The sequence below is a fragment of the Mobula birostris genome, chromosome 6 (genome assembly GCF_030028105.1).
Source record: "Mobula birostris isolate sMobBir1 chromosome 6, sMobBir1.hap1, whole genome shotgun sequence".
NCBI classification, from domain to species: Eukaryota; Metazoa; Chordata; class Chondrichthyes; order Myliobatiformes; family Myliobatidae; genus Mobula; species Mobula birostris.
This window is the reverse complement of record NC_092375.1, coordinates 40,389,987-40,409,831: the sequence shown is the minus strand read 5'-3', so window position 1 is coordinate 40,409,831 and position 19,845 is coordinate 40,389,987. Positions and strand designations below refer to the sequence as shown.

General features: G+C 40.0%; 1 protein-coding gene across 1 annotated transcript in view; it reads right to left on the bottom strand.

The window, feature by feature from the left end:
• polq (polymerase (DNA directed), theta) overlaps positions 1-19,845 on the bottom strand; it is a 96,332-nt gene that overhangs the window by 25,955 nt on the left and 50,532 nt on the right. Inside the window, exons 16-22 of the mRNA XM_072260300.1 lie at positions 17,143-17,267; positions 16,717-16,960; positions 11,907-14,431; positions 6,201-6,341; positions 5,753-5,958; positions 5,399-5,639; positions 4,244-4,437 (exon numbers count right to left, since the gene is read on the bottom strand). Coding sequence (XP_072116401.1) covers positions 4,244-4,437; positions 5,399-5,639; positions 5,753-5,958; positions 6,201-6,341; positions 11,907-14,431; positions 16,717-16,960; positions 17,143-17,267 — 3,676 coding nt within the window. The remainder of the gene's footprint in view (positions 1-4,243; positions 4,438-5,398; positions 5,640-5,752; positions 5,959-6,200; positions 6,342-11,906; positions 14,432-16,716; positions 16,961-17,142; positions 17,268-19,845) is intronic.

Sequence of the window (19,845 nt, the reverse complement as noted above, 5' to 3'; positions counted from 1 at the left end):
AAAAGGATTGCACAGGACAAAATTGGTCCTTTCGAAGACCAGAATGGTAATCGATGTGTGGAGCCAAAACAGATGGGAGAGATCTTAAGTGAATTCTTTGTATCTGTATTTACTCAGGAGATGGATACAGAGCCCATGGAAGTGAGGCAAAGGAGCATCAACTTCATGGACCTTGTTCTGATTACAGAGGAGGGGGTGTTTGCTATCCTACAGCAAATCAGAGTGGATAAATCCCCAGGACCTGACAAACTGTTCCCTTGGGCCATACGGGAGGCAAGTGCAGAAATTGCTGGGCCCTAGCATAGATGATTAAAAGATCTTTAGCAACAAGAGAGATACCTAAATGAAGGATAGCCAATGTTTTTCCACTATTTAAAAACTACTCTCAACATAAACCAGGAAACTATAGGCGGGTGAGTCTGACATCAGTTGTGGGAAAGTTATTGGAAGGCATTCTAAGGGACCGGAGGTATAAGCATTTGGATAAACATAGATTAAGGATAGTCAGCAGGGCTTCGTGCATGGTCGGTCATGTCTAACCAATCTTATAGCTTTTCAAGGAAGTTACCAGGAAAGTGGATGAAGGCAAGGCAGTGGATACTGTATACACGGACTTTAGTAAGGCACCTGACAAGGTCCCGCAAGAGAAGCTGGTCAAGAAGGTTCAGTTGCTCGTCATTCAGGATGAGGTAGTGAATTGGATAAGACATTAGTTTTGTGGGAGAAGCCAGAGATGGTAGCAGAAGGTTGCCTCTCTGACTGGAGGCTGGTGACTAGTGATGTGTCGCAGAGATCAGTGCTGGGTCCTTTGTTGTTTGTCATATATATCAAAGATTGGGATGATAATGTGGTTAACTGATCAGCAAGTTTGCAGATGACACGAAGATTAGGGGTGTAGCAGACAGTGAGGAAGCCCATCACAGCTTGCAGAGCGATCGACATCAGCTGGAGAAATGGGCTGAGAAATGGCAGATGGAATTTAATGCAAACAAGTGCAAGGTTTTTGCACGTCAGCAGGACCAACCAAGGTAGGTCTTACACAGTGAATGGTACAACACTGAGGAGTGCGGTAGAACAAAGGGATCTGGCAAGGTACATCCATAATTCATTTAAAGTGGCATCAGAGGTAGATAGGGTCATAAAGAAGCTTTTGGCACTTTGGCCTACATAAATCAATGTATTGAGTACAGGAGATGGGATGTTATGTTGAAATTATACAAGGTGTTGGTAAGGCCTAATTTGTAGTATTGTCTGCAGTTTTGGTCACCCATCTACGGGAAAGATGTAAACAAGGTTGAAAGAGTACACAGAAAATTTACAAAGATGTTGCCAGGTCTGGAGAACATGAGTTTTAAGGAAAGACTGAATCGGGTAGGACTGCATTCTTTAGAACATATAAGATTGAGAGAGATTTGATAGAGGTATATAAAGTTATGTAGGATTATAGATAGAGTAAATGCAAGTAGGCTTTTTCCACTGAGGTTGGGTGGGACTACAACCAGAGGTTATGGGTTAATGGTGAAAGGTGAGATGTTGCAACTGTAGTTAGACCTCACTTGGAGTATTATGATCAGTGCTGGATGTGAAAGCTTTAGAGAGGGTGCAGTAGAGATTTACCAAAATGCTGCCTGGATTAGAGAACATGTCGCATGTGGAAAGATTAAGCAAGCTAAGGCTTCTCTCTTAAGAGTGAAGGAGGATGAGAGGTGCTTAACAAGATAAAATTCTATGGCAGTACAGGAAAGATATAAGCATGGATGGCCTATTGGCTGACAGGCGGGGCCAGTGAGTGGGAATAAATGGGGACTTACCCGGTTGGCTGCCAGTGACTAGTGGTGTTCCTCAGGGGTCAGTATTGGGGCCACTGCTTTTCACATTGTTTGTCAATGATTTGGATAATGGAATTAATGGCTTTGTGGCAAAGTTTGCAAATGATATGAAGATAGGTGGAGGAGTAGGTAGTGCCGAGGAAGCAGTGTGATCGCAGCAGGACTTAAGACAAATTGGAAGAATGGGCAAAAAAGTGGCAGATGGAATACAGCACTGGGAAATGTATGATAATGCATTTTGGTAAAAGGAACAATAGTGTGGACTATTATCTAAATGGGGAGAAAATTCAAACGTTAGAGGTGCATTTATCCCAGAAGGTTAATTTACAGGTTGAGTCTGCAAGGAGATAATGCTGAGCCTTTGTAAGACTCTAGTCAGACCGCACTTGGAGTATTGAGAGTTTTGGGCCCCATATCTCAGAAAGGATGTGTTGTCATTGGAGAGAGTCCAGAGGAGGTACACGAGGGTGATTCTGAGAATGAAGGGGTTAGCATATGAGGAACGTTTGGCAGCTTCGGGCCTGTACTCACTGGAATTTAGAAGAATGCAGGGGGATTAGATAGTTTTTTTTTTGCGTGTCGTACCAGATATTCAGCCATTCTTGTCTGGCAGGTGGTGTCAGAATTAACTGAGTCACATTATGAACGACCCTTGTATTTTTTTACAAGGCCGAGTGGTTAGCTCGACACTCAACCCGACACAGAAGGAAAGCATGCTCGGGGGTGGCCCGACCTGGATTTGAACTCGGGAACCTTTGCTCCGGAGACCGGCGCTGATCTCACTGTGCCACCAGCCGGCCGACTAGATAGTGATGGATGTGGAGAGGATGTTTCCTCTGGTGGGGGTATCCAGAACTAGAGGATACACCCTTAAAGTTGAGGGGCCACCCTTTAAAACAGAAGTAAAGAGTAATTTTTTTAGCCAGAGAGTAGCAACTCTGTGGAATGCTCTGCCACAGACTGCGGTGGAGACCAACTCTGTACATATATTTAAGGCGGAAGTTGATCGTTTCCTGGTCTGTCAGGGCATCAAAGGATATGGCGAAAAGGAGGGTGTATGGGGTTGATTGGGATCTGGGATCAGCCATGATGGAATGGCGGAGCAGACTCGATGGGCTGAATGGCCTAATTCTGCTCCTATGTCTTATGGACTTGATAGAGGTGTACAAGATCATAAGAAGCATAGTTGGAGTGGACAGCCAGACCCTTTTTCCCAGGGTGCAATGCTTGATATAAGGTGGCATAATTTTAAAGTGATTGGAGGAAAGTATGGTGGGGTGACATCAGAGGAATTAGTGTGTGTATATATATATATATATATATATATATATATATATATATATATACACATACATATATACACACACACACACACACACACACACATACATACGAGGAGTGATTGATAAGTTCATGGCCTAAGGCAGAAGAAGATGAGTTATTAACTTTTAACTTTTTGCATAATCACTCAAAGAGTTGACTTGCGTGTGCATGTAACGAGAGCTGTATAACTCATCTCCTTCTACCCTAGGCCACGAACTTATCAATCACCCAATCACACACTATCTGGAGGTCCAAGATCCGTATGCTCCACCACTGCTGGACTAAGTACGTACATGTAGGAGGAGACAATGTTGAAAAATAAATGTGCTAGGTTTTCTAAAATTGACTCCTTCTACCTTAGGCCACGAACATATCAATCACCCATTGTATATGTACACAGAGTGTGGTAAGAGCGTGAAATGCACTGCCAGGGATGGTGGTGTAGACAAATACATTAGGAATATTTAACAGACTCCTTAGACTGTCATAAGGTGAAAGAAAAATGGAGGACGTGAGGGAGAAGCGTTAGATTTATCTCGGGGTTGGTAAAAAGTCAGCTCAACATCGTGGGCCAAAGGGCCTGTACTTCGCTCTGTTGTCCTATGTTCAATGTTCTATTACCCACTATTTCACTGAATAGAGGAAAATGGTTAGTTTCGGTCTAGAAAATGGCTAAATTTAAAGATCTAAATATCTTTACCTGTTCCCATATGTCACAATTCAGCACGTTCTTTACCATACCCTCGTCTGGAAGTATACATCCAATGCTTGATTGTCAGTGATTGAAAATCCTGAATTTTTTTACCTAGTAGCATATTCAACACAAGGGTTGCAGGAATTCCTCAATGGCAGGGCAGCAAATCTAATTTTCCTTCAATATTCAGTTTCAACAGAGATATGAAAGCAAATTTTTTTGCCTAAAGCATTGGGATGTAAACCTAATGCTAAAAAAACAGTAGTATTTGAATAATTTAGCCTATAGCCAATAAGGAAAAAATAATCAGTCTGAAATGATAACATTTTAAGTGAAAAGGTTTAATACTCAACCCGATTCAAATAGAAAAGTCTGTGGATATATGTTACAATTTTACCTTTGCAATGTCATCTGGGCTGGTCAGAGAGAAACTGTGTCCCACTAGCCGATAAGCTTGTTCTTCAATGTCTGCAAGTTTAGCCTGCATTATATATTTCTGGCTCTCGCACTCAGCGGTACTGAATCCTATCCCATTCATCTCCAGCAATGCCAGACAATATTGGGTCTTCATTTCAACATTGCAAAACACGTCTGTAACAGAGTAGAGAAGGTAACATGTCAGTAAAGCCTAACACCGGGGGGGGGGGGGGGGGGGGTCCTTCCTCACCGAGCTGCAACCCTTCCCTACCCCCTACACAATTTAAAAAGTTTTTAAATCATTGTTAAAAAGAATGACTAATACATCATTTGCATTTAGTTCATGAAGAATTCAAATGAAATATTTGAATAGTTTTGTATTGCACAGACACAAGACATCCAGTGTCAACAAATATACACTCATGCCTATAAAATGCAAATGGACCAGCTTAGATGTGAATCTTTGTCAGCATGGGACCAATTGGATGAAGAGATCATTTCCATGCTGTATGACACCATGACCATTGCACATATAGAGTGCAGGGAAGGTGCAGATCTCACTTAGACAGATTTTTATCCTGTGCCTATCAGGTTGTTCTAATCCATCCTAAACAAACCCCATCCATCCTAAAGGAGGCATGTAAAAAAACCAAGATGCACAATAACTCAAATCATCCATCTGCTGGTTTATATTTACAACAAAACTTATAACCATATAACAATTACAGCACGGAAACAGGCCATCTCGGCCTTTCTAGTCCGTGCCGAACTCTTACCCTCACCATGTCCCACCGACCTGCACTCAGCCCATAACCCTCCATTCCTTTCCTGTCCATATAGCTGTCCAGTTTAACTTTAAACGACAACATCGAACCTGCCTCAACCACTTCTGCTGGAAGCTCGTTCCACACAGCCACCACTCTCTGAGTAAAGAAGTTCCCCCTCATATTACCCCTAAACTTTTGCTCTTTAACTCTCAACTCATGTCCTCTTGTTTGAATCTCTCCCACTCTCAATGGAAAAAGCCTAGCCACGTCAACTCTATCTATCCCTCTCATAATTTTAAATTCCTCTATCAAGTCCCCCCTCAACCTTCTATGTTCCAAAGAATAAAGACCCAAACTTGCAGACTTACCTTGCAGATCTTCTTTCTGAAGTAGAACATTAAGTTGATTCATTACATTAAAGACTAGCACAGACTCGATGGAGGCTCTGTGACGGCCTGAGACATCTGCTTGCACATCCAGCCCAAGACTCTGAATGCCTTGACTTGTTTTCACCCCTTCTAACAGTGCAAGTTGCTGAGGGAGAAAGTTGGTCACCATATTATGGAGGGTCCTCTCTTTGGAACCAGGATCCAGCAGCCAACAAGCAACCTAAACACAACACAAATTTACCACAAGATTTTTTTACAAAATGGCAAGCAATAGTTCAAGTTTAAGTAATTCCTCAAAAGTGACTCAGGGTTTCAGCAAAATGCAATTACTACCTTTGGATCTTCATAATTGCCTTCCATGGAGATGTTGCAGGCTTGAAGGAGAATTTTATAGTGTTGCTTAAAGTCATATGTTATAACTGAACGTCGTTCTTCAGTAACTCCACCTTGCTCCAAGCATGAACGCACATGGAGGAGCCGCTCTTTCACAGAAAGATCAGGGTCTAGAGGCGGAGGAGCCAAACTGTTGCTTAAGTCTCCTTTAAAAAATATAAAATGAGTTAAAGATGGGCAATAACCACAAACATTTCCCACAGGAAGTTGCATGACAACAACTATGTTAAATATAAATAATTACGTTTGTACACATGGTCATAAGTTACATTCAGGTCCTCCACCTAATTCAGTTAAAATTGCTTGCTGAGGGAGATGAAACTCCAAACAATTGGTTCAGAAGGATGGATTTTCGGGTCTGATATTGATTGAATTAAGCTTTTCTTACCAATGTTTTGCTGACCATCCTGCAAGGAGATGTAATAAGCATCCTTCCCTCCCCAAGATACACACAATCCAATCAATAGAAGGTCTTTGTGACTGCTCACTTCTAAGCCATTGGCTTTGGCTTGAATCTTTGTAGTCTGGGCTAGAAAATAGATGAAGGGATTAGAAAAGTCAAATAAATAAACTTCCACCCATAAGAACACACTTCATTCTCAAAAATAAAATACCAGAGTTAATGTTTTAATCCAAATAGAAAACAACCAGAGTTTGCATGGTTGTTTGAGAGTTTAAGGTCAGCTGACATTTGCAATCAACAGCTGAATCTGTTTCACATTTGCAAATCCTTCTCCAAATAAAACACTAGATTTAAAACTTTTTTTTAATTACTCAGGAGTAAATTGCGAGAGGATTTGGACACAAGCCCAACAAAACATCAGCTTAGATATGCAGAGAGGTGAAAGTCATCTGGCAAAAAGGGTCTCAATTTGAGTGAGATGGGTTAACTGATTCTAGTCCCCACAAAACAGACTTAAATTTATACTTTATTGTCGCCAAACAATTGATATTAGAACGTACAATTATCATGGCGATATTTGATCCTGCGCTTCCCGCTCCCTGGATTACAAATCGATAGTAAATATTAAAAATTTAAATTATAAATCATAAATAGAAAAATAGAAAGTAAGGTAGTGCAAAAAAACCAAGATGCAGGTCCAGATATTCGGAGGGTACAGCCCAGATCCGGGTCAGGATCCGTTCAGCAGTCTTATCACAGTTGGAAAGAAGCTGTTCCCAAATCTGGCCGTACGAGTCTTCAAGCTCCTGAGCCTTCTCCCAGAGGGAAGAGGGACGAAAAGTGTGTTGGCTGGGTGGGTCGTGTCCTTGATTATCCTGGCAGCACTGCTCCAACAGCGTGCGGTGTAAAGTGAGTCCAAGGACAGAAGATTGTCACTATGTTTGCATTCTATGGGTAACCATGGTTGTCACAGGATGAGAAAAATATGAAAATGTCACGTTTTCCAGTCTGTAACTGCCAATTACATCTTTACCCATCGCAAATTGTTTGAGAAGATTGTGGTGACCCACATCTTGAATGGCTGCAGTCCTTCTGAAGAAGATACTTCTTTAATGCAATTAGGAAGTATCAGATTTGGTCCCAGCAACGATGAATAAACAGCAAAATACTTCTATATCAGGATGTTGTGTAACTTTGAAAACATGTAAGAATCAACCATGTTGATCAATCTGAAGTTACATAAATACCAAAATCACCAAGGATCGTAAATTTCCTCCCTTGAAACCATTGGTGAACTTGATGATATATGCAATTTCATTGTTACCAATTACTCACTTTTGTTTAATTTCAGACTATTAATTGAATTTAATTTACACAACTGGGAATTGAACTCTGGCTCCAGACCATTTGTTCAACTCTCTGGATTAACTGCTGGGTAATTTAGAAGCTACTTCAACAACATATCTCATTAGTGGACGCTCTTTTAAGGTTAGGTGTTGCGTAATAACCTAGATCCTATTAGGGAGCTTAATGTAAAGGAACCCTTAGGAGGCAGTGATCATAATATGATTGAATTCATACTGCAATTTGAGAGGGAGAAGCATAAATCACATCTATCAGTATTGCAATGGAATAAAGGGAATTACAGAGGCATGAGAGAGGAACTTGCCCAGGTGGATTGGAGGAGGATACTGGCAGAGATGACGGCAGAACAGAGATAGCTGAAGTTTCTGGGATTAGTTCACAAGGTGCAGGGTAGATATGTCCTACAGAAGTTGTTGTTCTCAAATGCCAACTGTGACTGACAAAGTAAGTTAAGGGCTGCCTAAAAGCTAAGGAAAGGACATATAAGGTAGCAAAAGTGAGTGAGAAGTTGGATGATTGAGAAGCTTTGTAAATCCAACAACAGGCAATTAAAAAAGCTATAAAAAGGGGAAAGATGAAATATGACGGAAATCTGGCCAATGATATAAAGCAGGAAAGTTAAAGCTTTTTTCAGTTATATAAAGAGTAAAAAGGAGAGAGTTGATAGTGACCCACTGGAAAATGATGCTGGTGAGGTAGTAATAGGAGACAAAGAAATGGCAGATGAATTTAAAGGTTACTTTGCATCAGTCTTCACTGTGGAACACACTAGCAGAGGTCCAAGAGTGTCAGGGAGCAAGAGTAAATGCCATTTCTATTACAAAGGAAAAAGTACTAGGCAAACTCAAAGGTCTTAAGGTGGATAAGTCACCTGGACCATATGGACCACATCCCAGAGTCTATGAGAGGTTGCTGAAGATATAACGGATGCATTGGTCATGAGCTTTCAAGAATCACTTGATTTTGGCATGGTTCCAGAGGACTGGAAAATTGCAAATGTCACTCCACTCTTTAAAAAGGGAGGAAAGCAACGGAAAGGAACTTGTGGGCCAGTTAGCCTAACCTCACTGATTGGGAAAGTGTTGGAGTCTATTATTAAGGATGAGGCTTCAGGGTGCTTGGAAACTAATGATAAAATAATCCAAAGTCAACATGGTTTCTTGTCTGACAAATCTGTTGGAGTTCTTTGAGGAAGTAACAAGCAGAGTGGACAAAGGAGAGGCAGTGCATGTCATTTACTTGGATTTTCAGAAGGCATTTGATAAGGTGCCACACATGAGACTGCTTAACAAATAAAATCCTGTGACATTACAGGAAAGATACAGGCTTGGACATGGAATGGTAGACAGGCAGGAGGCAGGCTGTGAGAATAAAAGGGTCTTTTCTGGTTGGCTGCCAGGGACTAGTGGTGTTCCTCAAGGGTCAGTATTGGGACCGCTACTTTTCAAATTGTTTGTCATTGATTTGGATAATGGAAATGATGGCTTTGTGGCAAAGTTTGCAGATGATACAAAGATAAGTGGAGGGGCAGGTAGTGTTGAGGAAGCAATGCAAATGCAGCAGGACTTAAGACAAATTGGAAGAATGGGCAAAAAGGTGGCAGATAGAATACAGTGTTGGGAAATGTATGATAATGTATTTTGGTAAAAGGAACAATAGTGCACACCATTATCCAAATCGGGAGAAGGTTCAAATATCAGAGGTGAAGAGGGACTTAGTAATCCTCGTGAAAGACTCCCAGAAGGTTACTTCACAGGTTGAGTCTGTAATAAAGAAGGCAAATGTAATGTTGGCACTTATTTCAAGGGGAATAGAATTTAAAAGCAAGGAGATAATGCTGAGGGCTTTGTAAGACTCTAGTCAGGCTGCACTTGGAGTATTGTCAAGTTTTCGGCCCCATATCTCAGAAAGGATGTGTCGTCATCGGACAGAGTCCAGAGGAGGTTCACAAGGATGATTCTGGAAACAAAGGGGTTAACATATAGTGGTGCTAGAATGTTTGTAAACCCTATTGAATTTTCTCTATTTCTGCATAAATATGACCTAAACTGTGATCAGATCTCCAAACATCTTAAAATTAGATAAAGGGAACCCAATTAAATAAATAACACAAAAACACATCATTCTTGTTCACTTATTTATTGAGAAAAATGATCCAATATACACGGATTTGTTGGAAAAACTATGTGAACCTTTGCTTTCAGTAACTGGTGTGACTCCCTTGTACAGCAATAACTTCAACAAACATTTCCAGTATCTGTTGATTAGTCCTGCACATCGGCTTGGAGGAATTTTAGGCCATTTCTCCTTACAAAAGTGCTTCAACTCTGGGATGTTGGTGGGCTTCCTTGTATGAACTGCTTGCCTCAGGTCCTTCCACAACACTTCTATAGGTTTGAGGTCAAGACTTTGACTCAGCCATTCCAAAACGTGATTTTTTTCTTTTTAAACCATTCTGCTGTTGATTTACTCTTTGTGTTTCGGATCATTGTCTTGTTGTATTATCAAACTTCTATTAAGCTTCAGGTGACACACTGTTAACCGTGATATTCTCTTGTAAAATGTCTTGATACAATTTTGAGTTTATTGTTCCCTCAACGATTGCAAGCTGTCCAGGCCCTGAGGTAGCAAAGCTGCCCCAAACTATGATGCTCCTTCCACTATGCTTCACAGTTGGGATGAGGTTTTGGTGTTGGTATGCAGTGCCCCTTTTCCTCCAAACATAGCAATGTTTTGAGGAAACAGGTTCTACTTTTGTCTTGCCTGTCCACAGAACAGAAGCATTGTAGAATATCCAGGTGTTTTTTTGCAAACTTGAGACTTTTTTTTGGAGAGCAGTGGTTTCCTCCATGGTGTCCTTCCATGAATACCATTCTTGTTCAGTATTTTTCTTATAGTGGACACATTTCCAACAATTATTTGTAATATTGGATTATTTTTCTCAATAAATAAATGAACAAGTGTAATGTTTATGTGTTATTTATTTAATTGGGTTCTCTTTATCTTGTTTTAGGAATAACATGAAGATCTGATCACATTTTAGGTCATACTGTATTTATAGTCATAGTCATACTTTATTGATCCCAGGGGGAAATTGGTTTTCATTACATATTATTATATTTATTATATTAAATAATAAATAGTAATAGAACCATAGATAGTTAAATAGTAATATGTAAATTATGCCAGTAAATTATGAAATAAGTCCAGGACCAGCCTATCGGCACAGGGTGTCTGACCCTCCAAGGGAGGAGTTGTAAAGTTTGATGGCCACAGGCAGGAATGACTTCCTATGACACCCTGTGCTGCATCTCGGTGGAATGAGTCTCTGGCTGAATGTACTCCTGTGCCTACCCAGTACATTATGTAGTGGATGGGAGACATTGACCAAGATGGCATGCAGCTTAGACAGCATGCTCTTTTCAGACACCACCGTGACAGAGTCCAGTTCCATCCCCACAACATCACTGTCCTTACAAATAAGTTTGTTGATTCTGTTGGTGTCTGCTACCCTCAGCCTGCTGCCCCAGCACACAACAGCAAATAGAGTAGTAATATATAGTAATAGAGAAAATTCTACCGAGTTCATAAACTTTCTAGCGCCACTGTATGAGGAGCATCTGGCAGCTTTGGGTCTGTGCTCACTGGAGTTTAGAAGAACGTGTGGGGGGGATCCCATTGAAACCTACCGCACTTTGAAAGAACTAGATAGGGTGGATGTGGAGAAGATGTTTTCTTTGGTGGGGGTATCCAGAACTGGAGGGCACAGCCTCAAGATTGAGGGGTGACCCTTTAGAACAGTGGTAAGGAGGAATTTTTTTTTTTTAGCCAGAGAGTAGTAAATCTGTGGAATGCTTTGCTACAGACTGTAGTGGAGGCCAAGTCCGTGCATATATTTAGCTGGAAGTTGATTGTTTCCTGATCGGTCAGGGCATCAAAGGATTATGGCGAGAAGGCAGGTGTGTGGGGTTGAGTGGGATCTGGGGTCAGCCATGATGGAATGGTGGACCAGGCTCGATGGACTGAAAGGCCTAATTCTGCTCCTATGTCTTATGGTCAGGGCGTGATTGCATAAAAAGTATTCACTTGGATTCCAGAACAGGGTTCCTTCCAGCCAGAGAAATTAGTAGTTTTTCAACAAAGCCGTTCCAGCAGAAGTCAAAAATTTTATGTAGACAGAGACATGACACACAATTCATTTAAATTTAATACAAAATAAATTATACTATTAGTTAAGGCTATAGATATCAGATCGTGTGCAACTAAGCGACCCTCTACTATAGAGTATAATGGCACATGCACAACTTCCTTTGAAGCTTTACTAACCTTGTCTGAATCTTCCACCTATCTCTGAGCTGGGTGACAGAACACATTCCTTTTTCTCACACGCAGCAGCTAGTGCAAATCTTCGTTTACTTTTCCATTCTTTTATGAATGTCTGGAAAAGAACTCGGCTACTCGCCACATCAATAATGGTGAACGCCTCTGCACTGCAGGGCCCGGGTGGGGATGCTAAATTGTCTTGAGACAGTTGAAGTAAAAACCCTTCATCAATGAAAGAACCTTGAGCATCAGCACTACAATTTACCACATAACTACAGTCAACATGATGAGATGGAGAAATCTCTGTTTCTGCTTTTTCAAAAACAGGATTTTGAGTTAAGCAAACGGGGGTAATTTTAGGCAACGATTGCTTTTTACACTTTTCTTCTGATTTTTCATTTGTCACAGCAGTCAACGCCATTTTGATTTTTGGAGTCACAGGTTCATTGGGAGGTGTTGGAGGAACTTCATTCCGACTATCCGACCTGGATTCTGGTTGCTCATCCAATTCCAAAACCGGAGACTGGTTAAAAGCATCTAATTCCTTGTTGTGATTTAATGCCACTTGATTAAGGGTTTTCACTGTTTGATCCAACACCAGAGTATGCTGTTGGTCTGGAACATCAGAGCTTTCCGTTGCATGGTTCTGAATGCCATCAAATTTTGTATATGGTCCAAAACAGTGATCATTCTCCAGGTTTGTTTCTTCTCTGTTGGTTTGGTCATTTAAACCTGAAGCTCTCAGACCTAGGGAAGCTGGTGGTTGATTTAGTATATCTTTCATCCCTGAATTTAGCTCAAGTGAAGTGTCTGACCACATCCAGGTATTGCTATCCGGCATCTTATTTTCCCCCAGATGTGTAGACAATTCCTTAATTAATATGCTTTGCTTTGGCTTGTTCTTTATCTGATCATTCGGCCATTTTTCATCTTGTAGTCTAACACAATCAGCAATATCAGAGGTACTCCCATCTAGATTAAGGACATGCAACTCCTTTGAGGTATTTGGGCTAAAATCTTTAAAGTCTGAGGGATTAAATGACAAATCATTCCAATGCAAATTTCCTTCAGGAGTTTGCATATCATTTTGATCTTGAATTCCATCTTCTTCAAACAGACTAAATGAAGTGTGCCTATCTGCTTTAGGTGTAAGCTCTTGTCCGGGTAGAAATTCCAGTTCATTCATGTCATCATATGGGGGAGGTTCGATGAAACTATCAAACAGACTGTCACTCATGTTCAGTGTCTTCTCATTATCAGTCATAGAATGGCCAAGAAGTTCTTGAAAATTGAGTTTTACACCACTGGAACTTGTATTATTCTCTGCACCATTAACTATTTGAACAGCTTGGACAGCTTCTTCAGAAGATGGTGTCTTATAATCTAGTATGAAGTTCTCTAATTGAGTATCTATTAAAGATAAATCATTGGCTTTCAGTACAGGGTGAAATATCTGAGAGGATGGAGCTGGAACACTTTTGGGAGATACCACTATGGATTTCACCATGTTAGAAGACATCTTCTTTCCAGCTTTGGTGTTAGAATGTGTTAAATGTACAGTTTTCTGTCTTGCAACAGGCTTATTTTTTGCCATCTCATTTTCAGTTGGAATGTCACCATCAGACTGGTCTGTTTTTGCTTCAGTATTAACTACGTGCTCATCTATTTCTGTTACACTTTGGACTTGCACTCTGCATTCAGCTTCTTGTGGGTATTTACATGGAGCCAACACTATGGCAGCACGTTCTATAATCCTTTCAATTTGAGAATCCAGTTGAAGACTCTCATCAAATCCCCCTGTCAGAGAATTCCGTTGAGATGACTTGAAGCCAACAACATTTGAATTGTCTGGTTTATTCTCATTAACAATGCATTCTCCATTCTTTAGATGACTTGAATCATTCTCCAACTGTATTTGGTGCAAAGTTTGAACTGTATTTTCGGCAAAAGTCTTTTCTTCATGGCTTACATCATTACTTTTGTCCGGAACACAGTCCCTCACAATGATATTTCTTTCAACTATGTCACTCTGAACATGTTGTTTGACATTTGATTGATTCATATAGGTTGCCCTACAATTCCCATCAACTACAGTACAAATATTTTCTTTGGAAAGGTTATATGGCAGCTGCTTGTTGGTAATTTCCCTATTGGAAACAAGGCTTTCTGTATTCTTCTCACAAGTCATTTCAGATTTACCAACAATGCATTCCAAAGGTTCAGCAAATGAAACTTCCATAGGTCCAAGATTCTTCCCAACTGACTCAATTTTTTGACCTGCAAGGGCAGCATCATCATGCTCCTGATTGCTCTCAGCATCCTCTTGCTCTTTAGAATTCAACAGCTGCTCGAGGTTCCATTCAATGCCCATTGAAGCCAAATCTTGTTGAAGATGACTCCTGGCCTCTTGTACAATCAACACTGCAGCTTCTTTCTCAGATAGGCCTTTCCTTCCAGTCACCCATATACAACGTGTCTTCCTGCGCTCTTGAGCTTCATACTCTGTCTCATCCACTGCTCTCCTAGAACTGAGGAAAGATGAGATGTTTTATTGATTAACTTCTGCTCAAGCTTATAGTTTGTTTTTTAAGCAAAGGGCATTTATTTTGTTGGTAGCACGGGAAGAGGATTATTGCAAGTTTTATTTTTGAAATAAGGAAAACTGATTCATAAGAATCCACTGAGGCAAGGGGAGAAAAAAACCAGAGGACATGGGTTAAGGGTGAGGGGGGAAAAGTTTAAAGGGAACATTAGAGGGGGCTTCTTCACACAGAGAGTGGTGGGAGTATGGAATGAGCTGCCAGACGAGGTGGTAAATGCGGGTTCTTTTTTAACATTTAAGAATAAATTGGACAGATACATGGATGGGAGGTGTATGGAGGGATATGATCCATGTGCAGGTCAGTGGGACTAGGCAGAAAATGGTTCGGCACAGCTAAGAAGGGCCAAAGGGCCTGTTTCTGTGCTGTAGTTTCTATGGTTTCTATGGTTTCTAATATTCTGTCTGTCGTACTTCGGCTGGGAGGAAACTTATACATGTACCTTTGGAATTAAAACTTAAAGGTTATTATTTCAATTATTTATTTCAGTGAAGCTACTGGTTGTCAGTGAGTTCAGATAGGGAGAAGCAAGAATCTTAATCACTATGGGAAGTAGAATAAGAGGAAGTGGAGCAACATGGCATTCAAACTGCTCGTCAATGTTCAGTGATTAGATTCATTCTTCAGTAAAACATCACACTGTGCAAGTATGGCAGAAGCTGTAGGAAACAAAGACTACATTCCAGAAATATCAAACAACAAAAACTTCCAGAAATAAAACAAGAAAATGGAAATCAGGCCCATCTTCAAATTGTACAAAGGTAAAAAGAATCATTTTCAATTTTAACAAACTCAGTGTTACACTGATTCTCGTTTATAAATGTGATGATGAAAATTCATCATTTATAAAGTAGGGAAGTTTTGAAGTGAGAACCAATAAAAAGAATATTCTTAAAGTAGTCAGAGCTGATAGCACAAGTTTTCAGGAGCATGATTTACAGGTACAGGTACAGTGAGTAATTAGGAAAGCTGACAGATTGACATTGCTTTTTTGTTAGAGAAAATCAAAGTAGGGAGGCTGTACTCCAGTTCGACAGGACATGTAGATTATTGCCAAGTCCAGGGACTGACTCAGTGCACTCAAACCAATGTTCTATCAAGTGTGGGTCCTTCCTCTGCAACTGGGGGGTACCAGATGGAAGGAGAGCAGGTGTGCACTGCAAAATACCACCAACGCCACCTCTACAAAACCCCCCAGATTCACTAGAAAGACATTAGCATCCTCTTGCAGCAGCACTGCCAGCACCATGAACTGAGCTACATTTGACCAGCCACATCACTCACACACACACCAGTCTCCCAAGAGAGGGGCTCTATTCCAAGCTCTGTCAAGCTTTCCTGATAAAATGTAACATCCCTACTGACTCCTGGAAACCACTGATACACAACAGTAGCTTAAAATGCAGAAGAGCATTCAGTATTGCTAATGGATTGATACTACCAACCACAGAGGCGCACTGCATAAGCAGCAGAAAGAGCAAACCACCTCACAGATCACCCACTCACCTGCCCTGTCTGCTGCAAGGACCATATTAGTCAGCCCAGAGCTCACAAAGTCAAAGTGAAAGCAAGTCATCCTCAATCTCAGAGGAATGCCAAAAAAAATGATGATCAGGAGTTGGTCTCCTGTATTGGTCTCCTTATTTAAAGAAGAATGTAAACACCCTGAGCCAATAGGCTGGTCCTGGACTTATTTCCTGGCATAATTTATATATTACTATTTAACTATTTATGGTTTTATTACTATTTATTATTTATGGTGCAACTGTAACTAAAACCAATTTCCCCCAGGATCAACAAAGTATGACTATGACTATGTTGAATACAGTTTGTAGATTGCTTTTTTTTTTAGATAGATAACTCAATGGACAGATTGTTTTAGAAAAATTGTACAGGCCAGGCTAGAGCTAGAACTCAGCACATTCTATCAAGTGATTATTGATTAAGAAGTGACATTGTTAGGTCTCTTAAGGATGGGAATGTGATAAAAGTTTTGCATTAATAAATTGAACAAATTTTTTTAGGTAGAAATGTGAAGTAGAGAAATAGGAATAGTCACGATAATGTATTGATACAATGTCAATGCATGAAAAAATTGTAATGTTGCATCGTACATAATTCTCAAACCTACACAAAACCAATTCCTTGTGTGAGTTTTACAGATCAATTCATAGATCTTCAATCCTTAAAGTAACATTCAGTTCATTCCATACCTTTTAAATGGGACTGCATTTCTCAGCGCTGTTTCGACATCAGCAGGGTTCCCGTGCGCAAGCTCAGAAATGGTGCTAAATCCAGCATTATACAAAGCTCGTGCACGCTGGGCATTCAGCAAGGAAATCCGCACCAGATCACAGAGCTGTCGTTGAACACCAAAGCTAAGGCGGCTCTGAAACTGTGAGAGCAGCATTTCCATATTGTGCCAACCAAGCCTGTTGCTGAACACGGTTACCATGCCTGTATAAGGTAATGAGAGTCGTTAACATCTTAATGTTTTCAAAACAGCCTTAGAAAAAATAGCATGCCTCTATGAAGAAACTAATCTTGCACAGACAACATTGATTAATAATTAATATAGTCCTTCAAAGTAGCGCATCTTGTTTAAATTCAGTTGTTCTTAATCAATTTTTACACTTCACCTGCATAAGATGCTGCAGATTGCTGCAGGGACTGAAGCTGCCCTCGACTACAGTGGTATTTTTTCGCAACAATTCCAAGAGGAACTTCATTGATTAGGTCTAGTAACACAAGACTGGTAAAAAACCTGGAATAGTTGAAGAGATAAAAATTATTTATGCAGATTTACAGTAATTCAGATAAAGATTTAGAATTTTTACAAAGGACACCTCCTGAAATCCCGTATTATCATGGTCCAAGCACAGCACTGCATTTACTGTTACCACATATCATCTTACTCGGCTTCACGGTTTCAACATTCAGTTCAAATATATACAGATGTATTTTTTTTTTAAACAGCAGATGTAAGTTAAGCAACAGAATTGCCTAACAGTTTCAATTGATGCCAATGGTCTCAAGAAACCTTAAATTCAAAAAAACAAGCCAATACTTGATATGTTGTGACACCTCCTAATTTTGAAATTATAGGCTTTAGTGAATAAACTTCAGTGTCCTATTGCAGAATACAGTTGTTACAATATTTCAAGAATTATGATTATAATAATACAGCACTTATTTTCAGACACTTTAAATCATGATGCCATTCTAATCTCTCTCATTCACAGTTCACACAGGCAATTTTCATCACCCCAGAATATTTCTACTCTGTTACTAATTCCAATGCTATTATTTATTAAGAGTATTAAAAACAAAAAAAAACGGTACTGTCATAGGTAAGTGACCCCCTGAGCTTCACCATTCAATAAGCTCTTAGCTGATCCTATCTGGGCTGAACACCACTTTGCCACCCTCTCTCCATAGTTAATTACTCCTTTGTAGTTGAATTGATGATCAAACATTGCCTTCAATATATTCAAAGACTGTGGCCCCGCTGTTCTCTGATCTAGAGAATTCCAAAATTCTGAGCCCTCAGAAGATATTCCTCATATCTGAGTAACTTGGGCAATCCTTTGTTCTGTAACTATGCCCCTTATTCTTAATCAATATCAATTCTTCACTATTGATACTTCATCAATCCACCTCAGAATTGTTTATGTTTCAATAAGATCACCTCTCTTTCTGCTATCCTCCCCGGACAACCTGTTATACCCTTGCACTGTATTGTCTACCTACACTGCATCTTCTCTGTACACTTGATTCTGCTCCATTATTGTTTTACCTCAATACATTGTTGTAGATGAATGGATCTGTATGAATGGTATGCAAGACAGTTTTTCACTGTACCCCAGTACATGTAACAATAATAAACCAATTTATCTTTGCACTGTCTCCAAAGCAATCACACCTTGGTAACCAAAATTGTGTGATATATTCCATGTGGAATCACATAAGCAAAGTTTCAGCAAGTTTTATTAAAGCTCTGCATTTCTTACACTAAAGGCCGATATTCTTTTAGCCCAATTTCTTGCTGCCACTACATGCTAACTCTTTATGCTTCATATTCACAGCCCCTCAGATTCCTGAGTGCCACCAATTTTGTAATCTCACACTATTTAAATAATAACTTGCATTTTCAATCATCATCCACATTTACCATATTATATTCCAGCTACCAATTTTTGCCTAGTCACTTATTTCAATAGCTTGGCAGGCTTTTTAAGCTCCTCAGTCTTCGCCTCATCTGCAAATTTAGCATTTTGATTTCTTCATCCAGGTTACTAATATACAGTTGAAGTCAGAAGTTTACATACACCTTAGCCAAATACATCTAATCTCATTTTTTCACAATTCCTGACATTTAATCCTAGAAAACATTCCGTCTTAGGTCAGTTAGGATCACTACTTTATTTTAAGAATGTGAAATGTCAGAATAATAGTAGAGAGAATGATTTATTTTAGCTTTTATTTCTTTCATCACTTTCCCAGTGGGTCAGAAGTTTACATACACTTTGTTAGTATTTGGTAGCATTGCCCTTAAATTGCTTAACTTGGGTCAAACGTTTTGGATAGTCTTCCACAAGCTTCTCACAGTAAGTTGCTGGAATTTTGTTCCATTCCTCCAGAAAGAACTGGTGTAACTGAGTCAAGTTTGTAGGCCTCCTTGCTCGCACATGCTTTTTCAGTTCTGCCCATATATTTTCTATCGGATTGAGGTCAGGGCTTTGTGATGGCCACTTCAATACCTTGACTTTGTTGTCCTTAAGCAATTTTAGGACTTTAAGCAACTGAGTTTAAATGTATTTGGCCAAGGTGTATGTAAACTTCTGACTTCAACTGTATATTACAAATAGCAGGTACTTTTCTCTATGGCATCACAGTAGTTACTGACTATCCAGACAAAGATGACTAATCTATCCCAAAACCTTGTTTTCTATTGGTAAGCTAATTACCTAATATTGTCAAAGGTTAACCCAAATATTAACCCACTCTTGTGCAGCAATGTTTTGCACGTGTACGTTAAATATCTGCTCGAAGGAGGCCTAAAAAGATGGGCTGTCTTGGGGTTACAGGACTCTGTATGTGCATGGGTGCAAGGAGGAAAGGGGCTGGTTTAGCTGTTGTTATTTTGTTGCTTGTTGTGTTCTGTTTTGTTGTGTCCTGTGTTCTTCTGCCAAGCATTGTAGGTAAGCTGTTAGCACCAGAATGCATGGTGACACTTGCAGGTTGTCCCCAGCATACCCTTGTGTGTACTGGTTGTCGACGCAAATGACACATTTCACTGTATGTCTTGATGTACTTGTGATAAGTAAACTAGAATCTTGAAA